Source organism: Vicugna pacos, chromosome 6 (assembly GCF_048564905.1).
Source record: "Vicugna pacos chromosome 6, VicPac4, whole genome shotgun sequence".
NCBI classification, from domain to species: Eukaryota; Metazoa; Chordata; class Mammalia; order Artiodactyla; family Camelidae; genus Vicugna; species Vicugna pacos.
Window position 1 is genome coordinate 65891375 of NC_132992.1, and position 21079 is coordinate 65912453.

The 21079-nt window shown below is 40.9% G+C and overlaps 2 protein-coding genes across 4 annotated transcripts in view; one reads left to right on the forward strand and one right to left on the reverse strand.

Moving 5' to 3' along the window:
• ARG2 (arginase 2) overlaps positions 1-2232 on the forward strand; it is a 46905-nt gene extending 44673 nt beyond the window's left edge. For all 3 annotated transcript variants that reach the window (XM_072963270.1, XM_006206945.4, XM_072963271.1), the window contains one exon: positions 1755-2232. In XM_072963270.1, the coding sequence (XP_072819371.1) occupies positions 1755-1960 (206 nt within the window). In that variant the 3' untranslated portion in view covers positions 1961-2232. The remainder of the gene's footprint in view (positions 1-1754) is intronic.
• Positions 2192-20170, reverse strand: VTI1B (vesicle transport through interaction with t-SNAREs 1B). The gene is made up of 6 exons (XM_006206946.4): positions 19693-20170; positions 10087-10145; positions 7966-8157; positions 5416-5589; positions 3793-3854; positions 2192-2517 (listed from the first exon to the last, which is right to left on the reverse strand). Exons 1-6 carry the CDS (start codon positions 19805-19807, stop codon positions 2421-2423), a joined length of 699 nt encoding a protein of 232 aa, XP_006207008.1. The 5' UTR covers positions 19808-20170; the 3' UTR covers positions 2192-2420.
• Positions 20171-21079: the final 909 nt, after the last annotated feature.

Consider the following 21079-nt stretch of genomic DNA (forward strand, 5'->3'; position numbering starts at 1 on the left):
TGTTTGCAAACAGTCTGTCAGAAAACTTCTGGTCTTAAGGCTAATTTAAATGACCTTTCATTGCAAAATTTAAACCATTGTCACATGATACTTCAATACCATCTCATGAAATTGGGGTCTAAAAGGTATAGACACCCAGACTGAAAGATCCAGGACCAAAGGAAACCCTTGACTAGTATAGATATGGAAATTGAGAAATGGTCTCCTTGGCTCCGAAGCCTACTAGAACCTTAGGCACTACAGAAAGGGAAAGAATGCTTGTTTGTCAGCTCTGAGAGGGGCAAAAGTCTCATTCTCAGACCTACAATCTTAGGTGTTGTCGATTGTCCTTGGCCAGTGAACCTGGAAGTTCAGTTCTCCATTCTGGTTCCCAGTGACACCACTTAGAGCAGGGGTGAGTAACCTCTAGCACTTAGACAGGGCAGTGGTCATACCTTGCCCCTCCCTCTCTGGCTGCACTGTTACTCTGTTCCAAAAGGCTGACTGTCCTGACACTGTGAACTAAATACAGTGGTTTGCTTAAATTAAAGGTGGCAATAATCTGGAAACATGGGTAATACATATTTTTAATAGCACAAACCCTCTTGGTTTACCTCTGGGTTATGCAGAAGGTCCAGGTTTAGTCAGTGGAAATCAAGATACACAAATTATCAGACACAGATGCATGAGCAGGAACTGGTGGAAATGCTACAGTAACGTGCCTGCTCATAGTGGCTGTGCACAGTGCTCTGAACTATGCATTGCTAGTAAGGGACGGCACACTGACCGATGTAACAGCACTGAACATAACATGTACTATAGTGTAATATTTATAAACCATTAGGTATATTCACCCATGTTTCCAGGCTTTATGGCCACCCTAAATAGTCTCAGATACTTGTATTCTCCAACCCTAGTTTGTTCAGATGACTCTTGAAGAGGTAGATGAACTTCACCCAGAATAACCAACTAAAAGGTCAAACACCCCAGAAGTAGGGGGTGTGTGTATGTATGTGTTGGGGCGGGAGGGAAGGGAGTAGAAGGAAGGTCTGGACAGGTTCTTTTCTGGTCTAATCTTCCCTTCTCAACCCCCTTGGCACAAGTTCTGAAACCCTCACAGAAGGTAACAAGTTCAAATTAAAGTATGACTGAGTCTTTCCATGACCAAGTGCAAGATACTAAGTCAGTCTGCTGAGCCCTAAAAATTGTGTCAGACATGGAACCTGCCCCCAGAGCTCAGGCTTGTAAGGGTGAGAGTAAGATATGCAGTAATAACTTTACTTCAGGGCATGTGGGGCCTTAAGAGGTACAGATACAGCACCAGAGTTCCAAAGTGGCAACAGAGCTCTGGCTAATGAGAAACGGGAGATCTCTTCACACAACCACAGGCAGGCATCTGGGAGGTTCCTAGAAATACTGGAAATGATGCATCTTCCCAGAAAATACGTTGGAAACTCCTAGTACCAAACCGCTCCAGCTCTTTTCTTGACCTATCCAGAAAGCCTGTCAGCTAAGCCTGCTGCTATGTTCATTAAACAGAGAGAATTTATTTTATTACCTTAAAGGTTCCTTTCAATCGTATTCTGGTATATCAGTGTTTTCAACTTAAATTCATGCCCAAGAGGATGAGATATAAGGGCTTCCTGAGAGTGGATAATTTGATAGAGGAAAATGACTTGTTTTTACCTTGGCTTGTTCTGCTCAGGTGGGACGACCCTCACTGAAAGTGGCAGTCAGGAAGTTTTGTGAGGTTTTGTCATATTTTGTTCTTTCAGGGCTGCTCTCAGCACTGGATCTTGTTGAAGTCAATCCTCGGTTGGCCGCTTCAGAGGAAGAGGCCAAGGCTACAGCTGGCCTGGCAGTGGATGTGATTGCTTCAAGTTTTGGTCAGACAAGGGAGGGAGGGCACGTTGTCTATGACCAACTTCCGACTCCCAGTTCACCAGATGAATCAGAAAGTGAAGAACGTGTAAGAATTTAGGAAATACTGCGTCCTGACAATGTCACGATGGGCATTTCAGAGTTGTGAGGCATTTGAGGTGACAGATACTAAATGGTGGTCTGTCTGGGTCAATACTGCCTTAATGAGAACATTTGTGCATTCTCACAATTGTAAAGTTTCCTTCCCCTTCATTTTGGTGACCAATACTACTCCTGTAAATGTATTTGGTTTTTTGAAGTTCACAAGGTATTAATATGTTGGATCACTATGTAAATTTACAGAAGTCATAAACAGCATTTATTACCTTGGTATATCATACAGTCTTATTGCTGTTCCTTCACATTTAAGTGGTTTTCCACCTTCCCTTCCTCCTCCCATAGTCTGGCTACACAGTGCATTCTTGAACCGTTAGCTCACAGTAGTAATATGATTTTTCCACATCTCTAACACCATTCACAGAGTCAAAGTTCTGGTCCACAAACCTCTCTCTGTAGGAGGTTCAATGCCTGCGAAAGAATTTGTAGTAGACCAGACCTCCCAGGATGGCTAGCTCCAGTAAGATAATGATGGAAAGTAGCAGCTTGTTGGTTGTCACTCTGCAAAGAGAAGCAAAGTAGATGTAGTCAGAAGTCTGGGTAACCTTATTTCCTTCCATTCTTAATACTCAGGGGTTTGACCTGGGGCCAAGGCCCGATACTGTGAGGCAGACTGAATTTCTGTTCACACAGACACTCAGCACTTATTTATAAGATTCTTTAGCTGGGAACACCATCTACCTCACAGAAATGTTAGGCCAGGACAACAGATACCAAAGCATAAAACTTTTTAATTCTAAAATGTCTTCAAATAATATATACTATTTCACTTTAAAAATGGCTTTTCTAGGAGGGACTAATTAGAAAAATATTAAATATTAAATGTGGAAAAGTATACCATTTCTGAAATCAGGTTGAATCTTATACTTCAATATAGCAGAAATACATCACTGACTCTAAAGAGCTGCGTTAATCACACACTACAGCTGTGAGCACATACTAGGATGAGGGTTTGCGGCAGACTCTCCCCCAGTGTCCAAGTGGAGCTCAGGGTGAGTTCTAGGTTGGGATAAGTAACTAGAAGCTGGGAAGTGCCTTTCAGCCTCTTGTGAACGTCTTAGCCTTTCTTCCTACTCTTTCTTCCTCTATCAACCCAAATGGGTATCTCTATAAAGGTAGTAAATTTTACTACCTTTTGTTAACACAAAGAATCCCATGTCTGGATCTCATGTTCATTCTAAATTGAACGTTTCCCTCTGTTGCACAAGGAATTTACCACTGTTTAGGAAAATCTCACGCTCTTGCTGGTTCCATGGCTCAGTTTTAGTTTTGTTTCAGGCATACTACCCACCCACTTACCCCAAATTCAGCCTCAGTGGCAATACTTTCTCCTTATCCCCCTGGTTTTGTTGTTGTCAGCACTTACCTCAAGAGTTTTTTTTTTAAGTCAACTTCTTGCTAACAAGACAGAATAAGAGGTTTGACCCCCATGAAGCAGAGTCAAAAATAAGTACTAAGCAGTAGCAGTGAAATTTTATAATCCTGTTTTTACAAACTGATTTCAAGGAATATGAAGCTCTAGTCCCATGTGCTGTCTTCTCTGAGAAATGTCAGCTGGGATTAGAAGTCCTTCCAGTGAACAAATTTTCTACTACTCCAACTCAGCAGTATAATACTTTTAACAAAGGATTTTGTTCTGGGATATTTAACTATACAATATTTATTTCTTCCACTTTATTAAGACCTTTGCAAGTCACTATCTAATGCTTTAACATTCTTGGGTGAAAGACATGAGAATTAAAAAATTAATTTTGTGACTTTATTTTTAAAACTTACTTTCTGGACATTGAACGGAGAATCTTTCGACTTTTGCTCAAGTTTTCACTTGTGTTTACCAGCTGAGAAGAGAAAACAGCGATTATTTCCCGCTTCTTTCAAAAGTACATACTGCAGAATTTGAACATTCCTAAATTGACAGTGGACATTCAGTGGTATTTGTTGAAAAACAACTCCCAGAAATCAAACCAATTTAAATGACGACCTCTGACCATAAGCAGAAGAAACTGGAAAGGACAAGACACTTTGGTACCCGTCAGGTCGAACAGGAATTATTATATCCCAAGGTTGCGGTGGGGGAGCTCCTGGGACTGAGCTAATCGTTCACCTTGGCTCCTCAAAACAAAGTCTTCAAATGCACCTTGCTGGTAGATGAAGTAACTCTGAGCAACTCAGGATTCGAATTTCATCAGCCAAACTCCAGAAGAGCCTCGAATTAATGTCTGCTTTTGTAGGCTGCTGGATTACCATTTTTGGGGTCTGGTTCTTTGTCCTTTTTTTCTTTACCCCTTTAAGAGACACTTTCATTTAATTATGAAAAGAATTAAAAAATTTTAAGCCTTTTTCATTCCCTTTTGGTCACCTGTTGCTAATCTAGGTGGCTGGAGGATATTTCAGTAGGTGCCACCTGTCCTGTCATCTGTTCGCATCTTCCAGTGGCCTTGGTAAGTTAATCGCTCAACTCATTCCTTGGCTTTTAAATGCAGCTAGTCCACCTGGTATGTTAAAAAGTACAAAACCACACAACCTGTAAGCAAGTTGCCTTCTCCACAGCTTACCCTGAATTCAGTACTTTACTGTGAATATCCACTCAGGAGGGAAGAGCGTCATTCTGACTTATTTCAATAACGGAGAATTACAGCTATTAAGCAGTATGAGAAAATGACCCCAAATCCCCATACTGAGCTAAGTCTTGCCCACAGTACCTGTTTTTCAATATGGATTTGCCTCATGCTCTTAAGAATACAGCATTCCATTGGCAAGTTGCACTATTTTTAAAATTGCTTTGCAGATGTACTGAAAGGAAGAAAGGAGTTGTTTTTCAGAGCCTCTTAGGGTGATGATAGATTAGAGGCCCCAGTATAGTCACCATCTGGCTTAAGTATTTTCTCACAACGATCCAGCTTACCTTTAGGTAACAGTAAAAGAGTCAAGTCCAGGATTGAACCTCTATAAATTGTCAGTGGTACTATTTTATATCATGTGGAAAATAGCCTTGGCTCCATATGACAGGAAAACTAGGCTCTTTTTAAGTAGATGATGCTTTCATGAGAACAGAATACTCTACTAAGATGTATGAGAAATAAAAATCTGATTCACAATACAAGACCTAAATAAGACTGCAGCCATTCTATCCTATTGACAATCTTCAATAAAAGCAGAAATTGGGTCTCTGCAGTCTCCCCAGCTCACCGCAAAATGATCTCCAAATCCTAAGGGTAAAATTACTTCCAAGGGAGGGCGATCTTTCAGACAAGCCAACTAAAAACTGAGAGAAGCATAAGAACCTAAAAGGTCCTACCCTGAATTCAGAACTGCTGTCACCTCTGGCAGGAGCAAGGCATCAGAGTGTAATAGGCTCACCTACTTTCCCCACTCTCCCCCCTTTCTACTCATACTTACTCTACTCTTGGTACGTTCCAACTGGTCACGTTGCTCCCCCAGCTCTTCTATGATATCTGAGCCAATCTGGTCAGTCTCTGTGGCAAGCCGATGAGAACGCTCAATACTCTGGGTGGCCCGGTTCAGACTTTCAGTGCCTTGCAGAAGCAATGCCCTTTGAGATTGTAGCCGATTCTGACAGGAGTATGGAAGGGAAATGTTAGACTTCTTCCATTATAAATGAATTTATAAGAAAGGATATAGTGTGCAATAATTTTCATTACTTTTAAGACAACCAAAGATGCTAACGAATGAGACTAAATGAGAACCTGGGATTCAATTCAGGATCACAATACCCCCCACTCTACTGCTTATTACACTTAAGTGAGGCAAGAAAGGAGGATTAAACACATCAGAGCATTTCCCCCCTGATAAATCTGAACTGGTTCATGTGACTTTTTGACTAGCAACTTCTGAAAGGCAATGGCCCAGATCTGGGATGCAGGAGCTACCTGAAGATGCATTCAGCTTATAACTTTGATAGTACAAACCAAATAAACTCTACAGCCCTAGAAATAATTACTGAAAATTCCCACTGATTGGTTCTGAGGATCGAGGGACTGTGAATAAGCTACTTGTTTTCAGCACATATAGGAGTCATTTATATTTTTATTCTTTAATTTTACTTTAAATGGAGGTTCTGGGGATTGAACCCAGGACCTCATGCATGCTAAGCATGCACTCTACCACTGAGCTACACCCACTCCCCAGAAATCATTTAGAAGTGTGAGACACTATCACATTCTGGAAAAAGCTTAAGTGTCTACAGTCTTGGTAAGCCCCAGGAGAATTTGACCTCAGGCCAAACACAGAAAGACTCTATCGTTGTTACACTGGTGATTTACTCTCAGGAAAGGAAGTATTTTGGGCCACGTAAGCTGCCCTAATTTCCCAAGCACCCTATTTCTAAATCCTCACCAAAGATTTACTCCATCTATTCTCCTAAGCACAGAAGGCACGAGGACAGAAGTAGCCTTCATCAGGCCAGAAATAACCACTGACAGAAATGAGTGCAGCTCTAAGTTCTCAGCTATTCAAAACACACATGCACACACACACTCAAGAAGAGGCCAGCTCACAAGGCCTATTACTGAGCAGGTGACTATTAGCACTAGACACCACCATCAAGCAGCCAAAAGCAGCTTGTTCTCACGTCAGAAGTAACGAGACTTTTCACCTCATATATGGCATATGGACAAGTGGATGAAGAAACCACTAGATGACGTTGAAATAAATCCCAGCTACGTTGGCTTACGAGCAGAAAAAAAGCTTTTTTAAAAATAAAAGATGGGGATTTTCAACTGATTAGGTTTAAGGAAGAGCAAGAAAAGACACTAAGGTCACATAAATCAACCCCAAATTTGGAACAATAATTCTACTGAAGGTGGCGTGTATATCTAAATTGTTTTTATAATTTCTGAAACCAATAATTTTAAAGCAAAATTATTTTTTGGAATTATCTCCCCCCTTTTTGTTTTCGGGTTCTTTTGGGGGGTAACAAATGGCCAAAGTCACTTTATACCTCTTATCTCACTTTAACAAGCTCCACTTGCCTGCCTTTTCTCACTCTCACAGTGAATTTTGAAAATTTCACATCATTCACTAAACTACTAGTTTTCATTATACAACTAATACTCTAGTTTTGACATCAGCAGTGTCAGGCCAGCATCATTTGAATATCTCTTAAACTCAAAGTATCATTTGAGTATCTCAAACTCTACTCAGGATGCATCATGAAATAGGATTTGTTTAAAATTGAACCACTAGCCTTTTTACATCGGTGCAGTCTGCACTTGTGGGCCCCCTTCCACTTCTCTCCCACGCTGCCGGCCAGGCCATTTCTACTTCGTGCTGTGGAATATAACCCCAAATGCAACATGCGAAATTTAGTCTTTATCAAATTTTCTTCCTTTAACTATCTAGCTTCTCTAGATAGTCTGAGAACATAGACTTTCTATTCAGTTAGTCTGATTTTATAAATCGGAATACTTGAGGCTGGAGAGGCAGCCTGGCTCATTTTCCATCACAACAAAGTAAGGTGTTAGCCTCATTCTGAGAAGGATCCTGCCTTCCATACTGTATCTGGGCTACTGGGCCATCTCAATATAAACGTAAAGGAAAGCATGGGTTAGCTTTCTAACAATAGTTTGACAAATAAAACCTAACTGAACTTTGGGGGCATGTGTGAGAAAGAAATTGGATCAATGGGTCAGACTACAGAGTCCCAGATGTAATATGAATAGATGACACTTGTATAACACCACTGCACACCAAGCACTGTTTTATACATAAATGATACAAAGAAATCTAAATAAGCTTATGGTTTGGAAAGATCTGTATTAAATACAGAAGAAGTGGGCATCCAAGGGAAGAAGGAGAACTGGATGCAGGAAAAAGGATAAAGTGGGAAAAACAAAGAGTCTAGTATGCACTGATAACACGAACTGAACTCCACAATATGGTTACTCGTTGTAGCACAGACTCGTAAGGGGAAAAACAGCTGAAGCTTACCATGTGCTCATTCTCTACAGCGTATGTACCATATTTCATGTCTCCACGGCCTCCAGGTGTGGCTGTCAAAGGTGTGCTTCTCACTTCCCGATGGAGTTTGGCAAGGTCCTTTCGGTAGGTTCGAAGCTTAGACATCATAGGGTTACGAAAAGATAGGGGTGCATAACGTAGTTCTTCTTCCATCTCTGCCAGCTAGGAAGGCAGAAAGTAGTGAGTAGATGGCCTGGTTCTATTCGTTCATATGAGTATATGCCTAGTTTGGACTAATCAAACCACAGACAACCCCAAATACTCAACCATATGGTCCAGAAGGGCAAGGACCACATGTGACATGTTCACCTTATTACTCTGAGTGCCTGGCACAGCACCTAGCAAGCACAGAACAGGCATTCAAAAAGTATGTGATGAATGAGTAAGAAAACTAACAAGTATCTTATAGCTTATTAACCATCTTTACATGCATTTTCTCATTTAATCCTCACAACAGATCAATAAGGTTGGACATACTTCTATTTCATATTAAGACCTGAAGAAACCTGCTCAAGATTACACAATAAGAGAAGTCAGATTCAAAATCTTCAAATTCTCTTTTCAGTATACCAGGTTCTTAGCCTGTTATGGCTCAAGTGGTAAGGTGAAGCACTTTGAGATCTACTGTACTAAAATGACAGGGGTCTGGCATCAAGGTTCTTCCCTTCCTCCTCCTCTTTCTGAAAATGAATTGTTTGTCTCCATGTCAGGATAACCAGAGGTCCAGATCACTTTAGTAAAATGTAATACCTAGACATGTTCACAAGAGGCCATAAATTATTTTCAGGCTTGGTTAATTTTTCTAAGTTCAGAGAAACAAAGTAAGCACCAAATAAATAAACTGGTATTAGCTAAAAGATATTTTAAATGCTACCAAGACGTTAACGAAAAAAGAAGACTGGCTCTTGTAATAGGTATTATGGAGATGCCCGCTATAACTGGTATCATGGGTGTGCCCAGCTGCACACAGGTATATAGAAAAGTACTCCCATTATGAAGGAGAGAGTTTCCACAGTCTGGTGGGCTGATCCTTCTTAAAAATAGATGCAGAATAGAGAAAAGGATGCAGATAAGCCTAACTTCTCACAACTTCATGGGGACAGGGAAGTTGGTCTTCAATAAGCAAGGAAGAGGTTTTCTGGCTTGAAAATAATTTTTCAGTCTATTCTAGGGTACCAAAAACTATGGGCAACTATTCATTCACCAGGGACCTGGATTTTAGCTCCAGACTCCTGAATGGGTTTGCTGAAGCTATATAGCATAATGATATGGAGACAAAGGACCATTACTTCTAAAAGGTGAGAGAAAACTTTTTTTTTAAAAAAAGAAAAGCCACAGATTAAGAGAGAAGAAGTTGTTACACTGCTCATCAACCTGAACTTCTGACAAGCTTTGGGTCCTTACTGGGAACACAACCTGTCCATGCAGTCCTTGCCCAAGGTATCAAATCCAGCCACTACACTGTCTTTTGAAACAGAAGGGAATGTGACAAGAACCATCTCTGAGCTCCATTTTCTGTGACAGTTAAGTTTAACAAGGGAGAATAACTGATCTTAATGGCCAGCTTTTAAAATGAGATTTTAAAAGATCACCCAGGTAAAGGTTTGAGAATGTCCTTACTACATCAGCAATGTATTATCAAAGACTCAAGAGCACCTTCAAGCCATGAGGATGGAAGGGAAGAGTCAGAGAGCATGCTGGCTACTCGGGGATGGCCGCATGGATACCCAGGGAAATGATTACCAGGTCTGCCCAGTGAGAAACCAGGCACCTGATAGAAACAGGAAATACCTGGAGTAGGATGGAGAATGGAATGAATAATTCAAATTCAAAATAAAGGCCTGTTTCACACACACACACACACACACACACACACACACACACAAAAAGAGCACCTTCAAGCTTTACCCAATTGTGTCTGCCAAACCCCCTCAACACTCATCCCAATCAACTGCCCTCATGTAGTAAGAAATAATCAGAACCAAGATCAACAGACAGGAGCAGTTAATCTGTGATCAGGTCTATAAGTTTTACTTCTGGAAAAGACCAACAACCAGGAAGAAGAAATAATGACTTGTTCCTTTTTCTCACCGTTTCATTTGCTTCCTGTTGCTTTTCATCAAAATCTCTGATCAACTTCTTCTTCTCTTCTGGAAAAGGCAGACAAGTTTTAAATGCTCAGTCCCGCTTCCATACATTTGTAGAGACCATACCCTCTGCTTAGAATAAACTCCCCATTCCTTTCCTGGGGGCATGACTACAGTACTTAATCACCCCTAAAAGGCATTTAGAAACTTAGGGGAACTAGTTATCACAGCAACTCGGGGGGAGGAGAGAGGAACTTATTACCATCAGCATTTATGGCCCAGGGAACAAGAATATCCATGCTTGGGACAGTCCTGCATAACGATGATCTGGCCCCAGAGGCAATAGCATCCCTACTAGGAAACACTACAGTTAATCACTGTCCATCTTTTTTCACCCATCCTAACTGAGGGACCAGACACTTTCATGATAATGTTTAACAATACTGGTTCTCTGAAATCCTTGTCCCTACTTTCACTCCCACTGTAAATCACTTCTCTATATTAACCCTTATCTTCCGCTTTTCTGTAAAATTCAAAACCCGCCTACTTTGCTTGCTGGAGAGCCTACATGGTATACCGCACATGTTTCGTGGCCATGCCCACTGGAAGTGGTATGGGAAATGATGTAAATACCACTGACTCACACAGGGAAAAAGTCACTCCTTGTTCAGTCCCTGCATCATGTCATTTTAGTGTTAGTATGTCTTTACTCCCCCAAACTTACTAATCTCTCCCTTTAACATAAACAGAACAGCCTTCAGCTTCAAAGAAATAACATCTAACTAAAACAGCATTGTTTTGCCTTCACTGTATTTTTTCTGATCATTTAGATAGGCTCTATAAATTTTCCATTTAAGGTAGTGATTTTAAATTTCCTTTTTAGAAAACTTTATGTACTAAGTACTATTACTTAACTATTTTATTTATATCGACATTCCATGTAAAAAAGTAAATGTATTTTACATGGAATGTCAATATAAATAAAATAGTTAAGTAATAACAGTGCTTGGACACAGCAAAAATGATGAAGGGAGTACCAGCATGCTGTCACTGGGTAAACATCTATGTGGGGAGAAGTGGTGAGTAAAGGGGCTTAGGTTCTGGTCCTAGCTTTGGGCCTAGCTCAACGTGTAAGCCTAGATAATTCTCTTCATCTCTTTGGGACCTGGCCTCCTTCCTTGGCTATAAAATGAGGAGGTAGGTCATACCCTCATAACTAACAAGCAAAAATCAGCCCTGTTTATGAGGCTTTTAAAAATCTATACATTCAAACGAATGTTCTCCTTGAAAATCTATACATAATCTACTTATTAACACAAAGTTACCATTGCTTACAATATTTTTTGAACTCATCTTTTGTAACTACCTTCACAATCTGGGGATAGTCTTTTTTAAATTGTGGTAAAATATATATAACATAAAATCTACCATTTTGACCACTTTTAAGTACACAGTTAAGTGGCATTAAGTACATTCAATGTTGTGCAACCATCACCTCCTCCATCTTCAGAAACGTTTCATCATCCCAAACTGAAACTCTGTACCCATTAAACTAACTCCCCATTTCCACTCCCCTCAGACTCTGGTCACCACCATTCTACTTTCTGGGTCTATGAATTTGACTACTCTAGGTGCCTCATATGAGAGGAATCATACAATATTTGTCCTTTTGTGTTTGGCTCATTTCACTTAGCATTATGTCTTCAAGGTTCATCCATGTTGTAGTTATGTATAATGACATGGTCTTTTAAAGCTATCTACTTTTCACTCAGTTTGACTTCTAAATATAAGCCAGCACTTCCATCAACTGAAGAAAGAGCAATCATTTCCAATGCCAAGAAGACAGCTGAGTTGGGGTTATGAAGGGATGGCATATGGGTACTCAATATGCTGTCCTAAGATTTTCTTGGATAATTTTGTTTACCCTGATTTTTATTTCACACTTTGACTTTCAAACGCAATCCCATGTAAAATGTAACATCACCATAATGCTTTATATGGATTTACATTTGTTAATTACAACAGCATCTAGCAAGTCAGCTGTCTGCTGCTTCTTAACTGATTATGGATCATTTCGGTTATACACATTCTATATTCTCAACCTGAGATCAAGCTCCCACTAAACAGAGAAATCTACTTTTCAGTCCCATAGTTTCTAGAACTCTAAGCCCAGTAGAGTGCTCCTTAGGCGTTGCTATTGCCTGCAAGAGAAAATGACAACATGCCCTTTATTATGCCACATTCATTGTTATGTGACATTCCTTAACAGACACTTCAAGTGAACTATTTCTCACTACACACTGCTCACAAAACCTAGGGCTTGTTTTATATCTATATATGAAAGTTCATCCATGGCAAATAGTCTGCATCTTGACCATCCATAATATAGCTGGAATAAGCGCCAAAGCAGCTGTTACTACCCTTGAGTGGGCAGTGTTTTCAGCCACCAGCAGTGAAATAATATCTGCAATCAAGAGTGGCTACTTCCATGGAGAGGTATCATATTATTTTGTAATAAGCATTCACAAAAGTGCTGAGTGTCATCACTCCTCAAAACAGGCATAGCTCCAAACTCAAGCACACTCACTTCTGATCCAAGCCAGACAATATGACGTATGTGACACAAGTGCATTCCCTTCCTAGGTTTTTCTATATTTCTGTTAGTCATAAAGTCTCCTCCTTTATTCTTTCTTTGTTGAAGGATATGAAAATCTGCATTCTTAAGAGGCTAATTCTAGAAAGATTCCAAAAAAGTGGCTACATAAATAAGAGCAGGGGGAAAGAGGAAGCCCACAGAATCTTGATCCTTTCACTAACTTCCCTGCACGACTCTGTCATTCTCAGTCTTCTTAGAATACTCCACTCTCTACCTGATTTCTTAAGACATACATTCTTCTAGGAATGCTCTGTAGCTTATATACTTTTAAAGGTTCAAAAGAGACTGACCCCTACCCAGCTGAGAGGTATCAGGAGCTGCTTCTGTATGCTTTTGACTCAGAATTGTGAAACCAATGAATGTTAGAGCTGAGATGGACCTAAGAGATCATCTCGTGTAACCTCATTTATAGTTGAGGAAACTAGAGCCTGGAGAAACTGCCTTACCCAAGGTCATAGGAGGAGTAGATGTGGAGCAACACTAGTTCAAGAATGCGAGTCTCCTGAATCCCAATCCAGTGCGTCTGTACATTATAGCATTGAGGGGCATTTTTGTGCTCCCAAGGTATACAGGTAAAATCTGTTCAGACTTCTTAATTTTTTAGGGAGTTAGAACAAAACAGCAGAACTGGTATTAGGTAAAATGGGGACCAGAAACAAGAGCTACTCCAAACAACACTATCCCCAACCCCACAGCCTTTCCAAACCATTCACATGCGACTCGCTTAGAGGCTGACTGGGATAGTGGGTGGATGGCAGCACAATATTCCGGACATGGAATAAAATGGAAGCAGCTAGCTCTAAAAGAGCTAGAAGAAGCCTACCTTCATATTCAACCAAGGTGGTAGCCTCTCTTTCTTATAGGTGGTTTGGATTACCAGCCCAAGAATGAACTAACCTTGGCCCATTAGAACTGTGGAAATAACCTGTTTCACCAGGATCTTGAAAATACGTGGTTAATGCTTTTGGCGCCCCACTGTGGCAATTCCAGGACATACACCCCCTTTGCAGACCACATTAGCTGACCTAATCTCACACCACATAGGAAGTAAAAGTTATCAGATTCCTCTAAACCCGTTTCCTCAAATATAAATAAGAAATATAACAGTAGTGACCTCGTAAGGTTGTCTGAAAGAGTTAGAAGAGATAACACACATGACAAGCACTTAGCAAATGCCAGGCATATTAAGGGTTCAATAAATAGTAACTACCAACCACTATTTTTAAAAGTAAATCCTTAGGTAGGAAGAACTAAGCAAAAACAAAATTCACCAAAAAATATGAAGAGTGTTAGAAAAATTAAAATTCTGCAGTCAGTGAGTAATTGTGTCTATCAGCCTACTGCATATGGTCCTCCATAGTGATTATTTTTTCTGGTTTCAAAATAATGGGATCTCATGTATAGACACTGAAATTTAACAGAATTAAAATGAAAAATTTTCAATAATCTTACAATGCTCATTGAGACAAGTGGAGAGATGCCTTTGGTACTACAAAACTAAAACCAGAAACCATGACTACAGATATTTGCTGTATTAATTGGGTAAGAATTCAGAGCATTCTGAGGTTTTGGAGAGGCCTTTTCAGATGCTGCAAAACTAAGACTACAAATTATGGCTGTAGGTGCTTAATGTAATATTAAATGGATTAATAATTATTACATTTGCTAATGGATTGTCACTGCCATATAAACTTCCTAAACTAGGACACACTGTATCTGTTATCATATCTTTTGTTTTAATAGGTATATATATATTGATTTTAAAAGTGATGAAAATGTGGAAAACACAGTAGGATAGACATATAATCACACTCAGTTTCAATACCCAATCATATATTATTATTTTCTTCCCAACAATTCACAGTATTTATACAAGCATTCAACAAATACCTTTGGAGCACCAAATTAATAAGACAGACAAATGTAGAGCTTATGACAGAAGAGGAGGGAACACTTTCAAAATCTTTTATGAAGCCAGTACTATGCTGATACCAAAACCAGAAAAGAATATCACAAGAGAAGAAAATTACAGGCCAATATCCCTGATGAACATAGATGCAAAAATTCTCAACAAAATATTACCTAACTGAATGACATTTTCCATAGATATAGCACAAACAATCCAAAAATAGGTACAGAACCACAAAAGACCCTAATTTCAATTTCAATTTGCCAATGAAAAAGAAGAACAAAGCTGGAGGCATGATGCTTTCTGATTTTGAACTACAGTTGACCCTTGAAAAACACAGGTGTGAACTGGGTAGGTCCACTGATACACAGATATTTTTCAATAGTAAATACTATAGTAATAGTACTACATGACCTGCAGTTGGCTGAATCCACAAATACTAAGGAACCTTGGAGAGGAGGGCAAACAAGTTACACACGATTTTCTGCTGTGCAGAGCGTCAGCGCCCCTAATCCCCATGTAGTTCAAGGGTCAACTGTACATTACAAAGCTATAGTAATGAAAACAGTATGGTACTGGCACAAAAACAGACACAAAGCTCAAGGGAATGGAAAAGACACCCCAGAAATAAATCCACACAAATATGGTCAATTAATTTACAACAAAGACGCCAAGCCTATACAACGGGGAAATGTATTAAGAAAACCCAGTCTTTCCCCCTCTTATGTCTTTCTCTCCTGCAGATGGAAAAACCCAGTCCTTCCTCCTGTGAGTTTCTTTTCTGCGTGAACCCCACACTACTGGGATTTTATGGAGGCTTCCTCACATAAGCATGGTCAGTAATTAACTCCTTTTCCAGCTCCTCTTCCCCTCCAGAGAAGCAGGGAGCAGGGCTGAAATTCTAAGCCCTACTCTAATCATGGGTTGGTCTTTCTGGTGACCAGCCCCCGTGGAGCCACCCAGGAGTCCACCCAGAGTAGCCTCCTTCAACAAAAGATGCTCCCAGTGCACAAAAATTAACTTAGAGAATCAGAGACTTGAATGTAAGACCTGAAACCATAAAACTCCTAGGAAAAAATAGGAGGAAAACTCTTTGACATAGGTCTTGGCAATGATTTTTTTCATTTGACTCCAGAAGTAAAGGCAACAAAAGCAAAAATAAACAATTGGGAGTACATCAAACTAAAAAGCTTCTGGGTAGCAAAGGAAACCATCAACAAAATGAAAACCTACTGAGGGAGGGTACAGCTCAAGTGGTAGAGTGAATGCTTATCACGCACAAGGTCCTGGATTCAGTCAACAGTACCTCCTCCAAAAATAAATAAACCTAACTACCTCCTCCCCAAATACGATAATTAAATAATACAATAATAAATAAAAATATTTTAAAAAATTAAAAAAAACACGAAACCTACTGAATGGGAGAAAATATTTGTAAATCATATATCTGATAATAACTCATTAAACTGAATAGCAAAAAAACCAAGCAATTCAATTAAAAAATGAGCAGAGGCTCTGACTAGATATTCTTCCAAAGAAGACATACACAAATGGCCAATGGGTACCTGAAAAGGAGCTCAACAGGACTAATCATCAGGGAAATACATGTCAAAACCACAATGAGATATCACCCCACTTCTATTAGAATGGCTATTATCAAAAAGACAAGAAATAACAAGTGTTGGTGAGGATGTGAAGAAAATAAAGAACATGTTTAGCTCAGTGGCCTTCAAACTTGACATGTATCAGGAATCCCAGAGAGGGCTGTTAAAATAGACTGTTAAAATCATTACTGATTCAGTAAGTCCTGGGTGGGACCCGAGAAGGTGCATTTCTAACGTGTTCCCAGATGATAATGATGCTGCTGGTTCAGAGACTGTACTTTGAAAATCACTGTTTCAGTGAAAGGAAGACAAATAATACACTATAAAGATCATAAATATATAAATTGTCTAGTAGGTTAGAAGATAAGTGCACCACGAAAAAAGAGAAAGTAGAGCAAGGAAAAGGTAGTTATATACACAGCTAGTATTCTTACGTCTTATTTACATAAAATATTCAATTTCTCACATAACCGTGCAAACAGCTAATCACTGTTACTACTGTCAGGTGTATTCTAAGGGCTTTACATGTACTAACTCATTTAACCCTCACAAAACTCCTATGAAGTGAATACAATGATTGATGCCCATTTTGCAGGGGAAACCAATTAGGTTAAAGTAAGTTGTCCAAGGTCACAAGGTTATTAAGAGATGATCTAGGATATGAACCCAGGCAGCCTGGCTCTAGAATCCTCACTGTTAAATATTACACTATACTGCCCCTCAATTCACTTATCTTCTTTATAAATGTTATTATTAATGATAGGAGAAGAAATATCTGTCAGGCTAGAATGGACATACACTATGTTCTCTATTCTATAAGCACCTTTGATGTTCTCATCCAAAAACCAAACAAGCCTGCTTCTACTCTTGTATTTCTTATTTAAATTCATCATTCACTCAGTTGACCAAGTGAGAAAATGCAAACATCGTTCAATATTTCTCCCTTCTCATGTCCCAATCAGTTAATTTCTGTCTCAGAATCACCTTTTGGATTTGGGATTCTCTGGATTCCCATGTTATGTCAATGACTGTCACAAAGGCTCCTAACTTGGTCCCCAGTGTCCAGTTTCTTGTGCTTCTCTTTCATCCTCTACTCAGCCATCAGCATTCTCCTTCTAAAATAAAATCTGACCGTATTAGTTAGCTATTTAAAATCCTTTGGATGCTCCACATCAAATCTAGATTTCTTAATGTGACACTGAGGTCCCTTAACGGTCAAGCTGTGTCTTACATTCCTCATCTACTACTACTCTCCACATGTATCTTAAGCTCCAGTCATGGCTGGATTTGATTTTTTCGTCCTTTGTTGCCTCTTCCCATTTCCCCTCTGTCTGGCACACTCCCATTCAGCCCTTTATATTCAGTTCGAAGTTCTCTTTTCTGCAAGGTTTCCCTCTCACTTCCCCACACCCATATTAGCCTTTTTTTTTTTTATAGTTTCAAGACTATCTTAGGACTCATCAAATACTTTGTTGTAAATCTGCTCCCATTTAAGGCAAGAACTCTTGGAATTCCCCAGGGCCCAGAACACTGGCTGATACATAATTCTCAATAAATGTTTACTAAAAATGATTGAATTCAATTACAGAGCATAAACTAAATGCAAGGGATGTGTTATGTACATTATTCAGTGCTTAATAATTCATGACGGAAAATATAAAGCGCTGGAAAGCCTATGAAGCAGTCTTATTAAAAAATGGATTCAGAGATGACACCCAGTGTGTTTGCATAATTAAATTCAATTTATTCAACAAATATTTATTGAGTAGTGTGAACAAGCAGTGAATAAGGAGACTGAAAGTTGTTGAAATTCTTATTACCTAGGAGTACGTGCATATTGTACTTACTTGCCTATCGAACAATTGTTCACAGCAACTTGCATTAGGGTATTTTGCAAGTGGGCAGAAATTCACGCCTTTCTGCCTGTCCTCTCTGCAGGAATTAGAAGGTTAGGTAGATGACAAAGGTGAATATAACTAAGTTTTCTTTTTTTCAAAAGGGAATCTCCATTCACGTTATTTAGCCTTACAGAAATGGGCACTGCAAAATTTAACTCAGCACAAGGCTGAAATGAAAAAACGGTCTATTTTTCAACCATGTAAATCAGATCCCATCACCTCCTGTTCAATATCCTTTAGCTCAAAGCCATCGCATTTAAAGAAAGATGCAAATCTTTCACCACAGTCTACAAGGTCCCGCGTGATTTGACCCTTCCTACCTCTTTAAAGCCTCATCTACTACCACAATCTCCTTTACACATCCCACCCCAAATACACTGGCCTTTTTACTCTTCCTAGAACACATCAAGCTCATTTCTGCTTAATAGCATCTCTGCAGTGCTATTCCATCCTCCTGACACTCATTTCTCTCAGATTTTGGCACAGTTTACTCCCTTTCTCCTGCTCAAATGCCACCTCCTCAAAGAGGCCTTTCACAACCACCCAATTTAAAATTACAGCCCCCTCATTCCTTTGCCCTGGTTTATTTTGCTGTATTGCCCTTAACACCACCTCTTAATATTTATATATTATCATCGACCCATTAGAACAGAAATTTTTAACTCTTTTCACTACAATTTGCAATATTACTAGCATCTAGGACAGTGCCTGGCACAGAGCAGGCTCCCCCAATAAATATATGTTAAACAAAGGTATGAATTTCATTCTCACCAGAGTCATTCAATTCATATTACTTTGGGTAACTCACAAACACTCAAGCTCTGACACTTAAGTAAAAACAATACAACAAAGCCTAGTCTTATCTGCCTTGCCATCGAGATCTATTTGTCTTAAGGCAAAGAACTATGGCAGGTCTTCCTATACAGATATAACCGGAAAACTCTAGCTCCTTCAAGCAAAACTTGCAGCAATCTGAATTTTGAAATCGGGGGGAGGGGGGCAGGAATCAGTCTAAGCAGAAAGTTCATAAGAGGACACCTAAAGATTACAATCTCCATTTTAAAGACCAACCCCTCCCCCCCAAAATTGGTTATTTACCAACCCCAAAAGTTACGATTCCTTTGAGTTCTTAACCTTTTTTGTGCTACAGATTCTTTGCCAGTCTGGTGAATACTATGCACTTCTTTTGAGAATACTTTTAAACGTATAAAGCAAAACACAGAGCTGCAAAAGAAACCAATTCTACTGAAATACAGAATCGTGGATTGAAGGTCTCCTATGCTTTCTTGCCATAATGAAAATGAGATGAGAAATATCTGAAGGCTATAGGAGGATCGAAAGGGAGATGACACTGCGAGGTGCATCCCTGAACACCTAAGCGGCAGCCGGAGACGCAGGGCGCCGGGACCCAGGCAGCCCTAGGGGCGTGTCTGAGAATGAGAAGCGGAAAGAAGAGGGCAAGGGTCTGGGGAGAGGGTGGGGGCTCTTCCTCCCAGAGCTAGCGGGGCCTGGATCCCCTAGTCTTAGCCCGCCCCCGCCTCACCTGTCCCTGCCATCCCCAGGAGCCGCTCCGGCACCCCTCGGAGGTCTTCATGGAGGCCGCGGAAGATCTCATGCAGTTTCTCGAAATGCTCAGAGGAGGCGGCGGAGTTGGCCATGGCGCAGGCCGCTCTCAAGCAGCGGCCGCCGAGACTCTGGTCCCGGGGCCGACTCCTACTCCGCTGTCAGCCGCCCAGTGCTGCAGGCATCACGGCGACCGCCGCCTCCGCCGCCCTGGACGAGGCGCTTCCGGGCCGCGGCGGGGTCCTTCGAAGCCGGAACGCCCACCCGCTGCATGCCGTCATTGACGGCGCGCCGGGCGCCAAGCCTGACGGAAAGTTGGGCGAGCTGTGCTGCCCCGGCGACTCCCTAGGGGGCGGCGGCGCACCGGGGCGAACGGCTGTCTCGAAACCCCGGAAATACCCAATCCGGGATTGGGGAGAGCGCCACAGCGGAAGGGAGTGTGGGGACCCGCGGACCGGGCGGCGCGGCCGCCTCTCTCCCGGGCCCGCCTTCCGGCGAGAGCGGACGCTGCAGTGCATGCCGGGGGCTGTAGTCCGGCGCGGAAGACGTTCCGACTCGGAAGTCACGCATTACTGGTGGCGGCGGTTCGGCTGTCGCTGCGGCCGCCGGCTTGACACTGACGCGCGGTCGTTTGAAATTAGTAGGCGCCAGGTAGTCATCATTACTGTCATCGCACTGTTTGGCCACCCTGACTTCCTCAGTTCACGTTCTGGCTGTTAGTTTTCATTCCTTGAAAGATACCCAGGCCAGGTTCCTGCCTGCGCTCGAGCACTTTTACTGGGTAATCAAGTGACCAGCTCTCATGCTTTCAGGAGTGGTCCCGGGCAGTGTGACCCCCGACATACGCAGTCAGCCTCTAGCGGCCCGGCTCGCCTAGTGCATTTATTCACTCAACAGGTATCTGTCAATTTAAGCGTAGTCACTGTGCAGGGATCTGGGCAGGATTTGGTGATTTGTATCTCTTGGACTCTTAAATTTATTAGGCTGAGCTCACTGACCAATGATTCAACAAACTTCTGTTGAGTTCCTAATATTCACTGAGCATAGAGAGACAGCAAAGTCTGCGGTTGTTAGTTGCAGTGTACTGTGATAAGTCCCATAGCGTGTTATAGAAAGCGTAGGTACAAAAAGGAGAGGTAACATAGAAAACAAACTAATGGTTGCCGGGGGGCGGGGGGGAAGAGGGTGTGGAAGGGGATAAATTGGGAGTTGGGATTTGTAGACACTAACTACTATATATAAAATAGATAAACAACAAGGTCCTACTGTATAGCACAGGGAACTGTATTCAGCACCTTGTAATGGCCTATAGTGAAAAAGAACATGAAAAGGAATGAATTACTATGTCGTACACCAGGAATTAACAC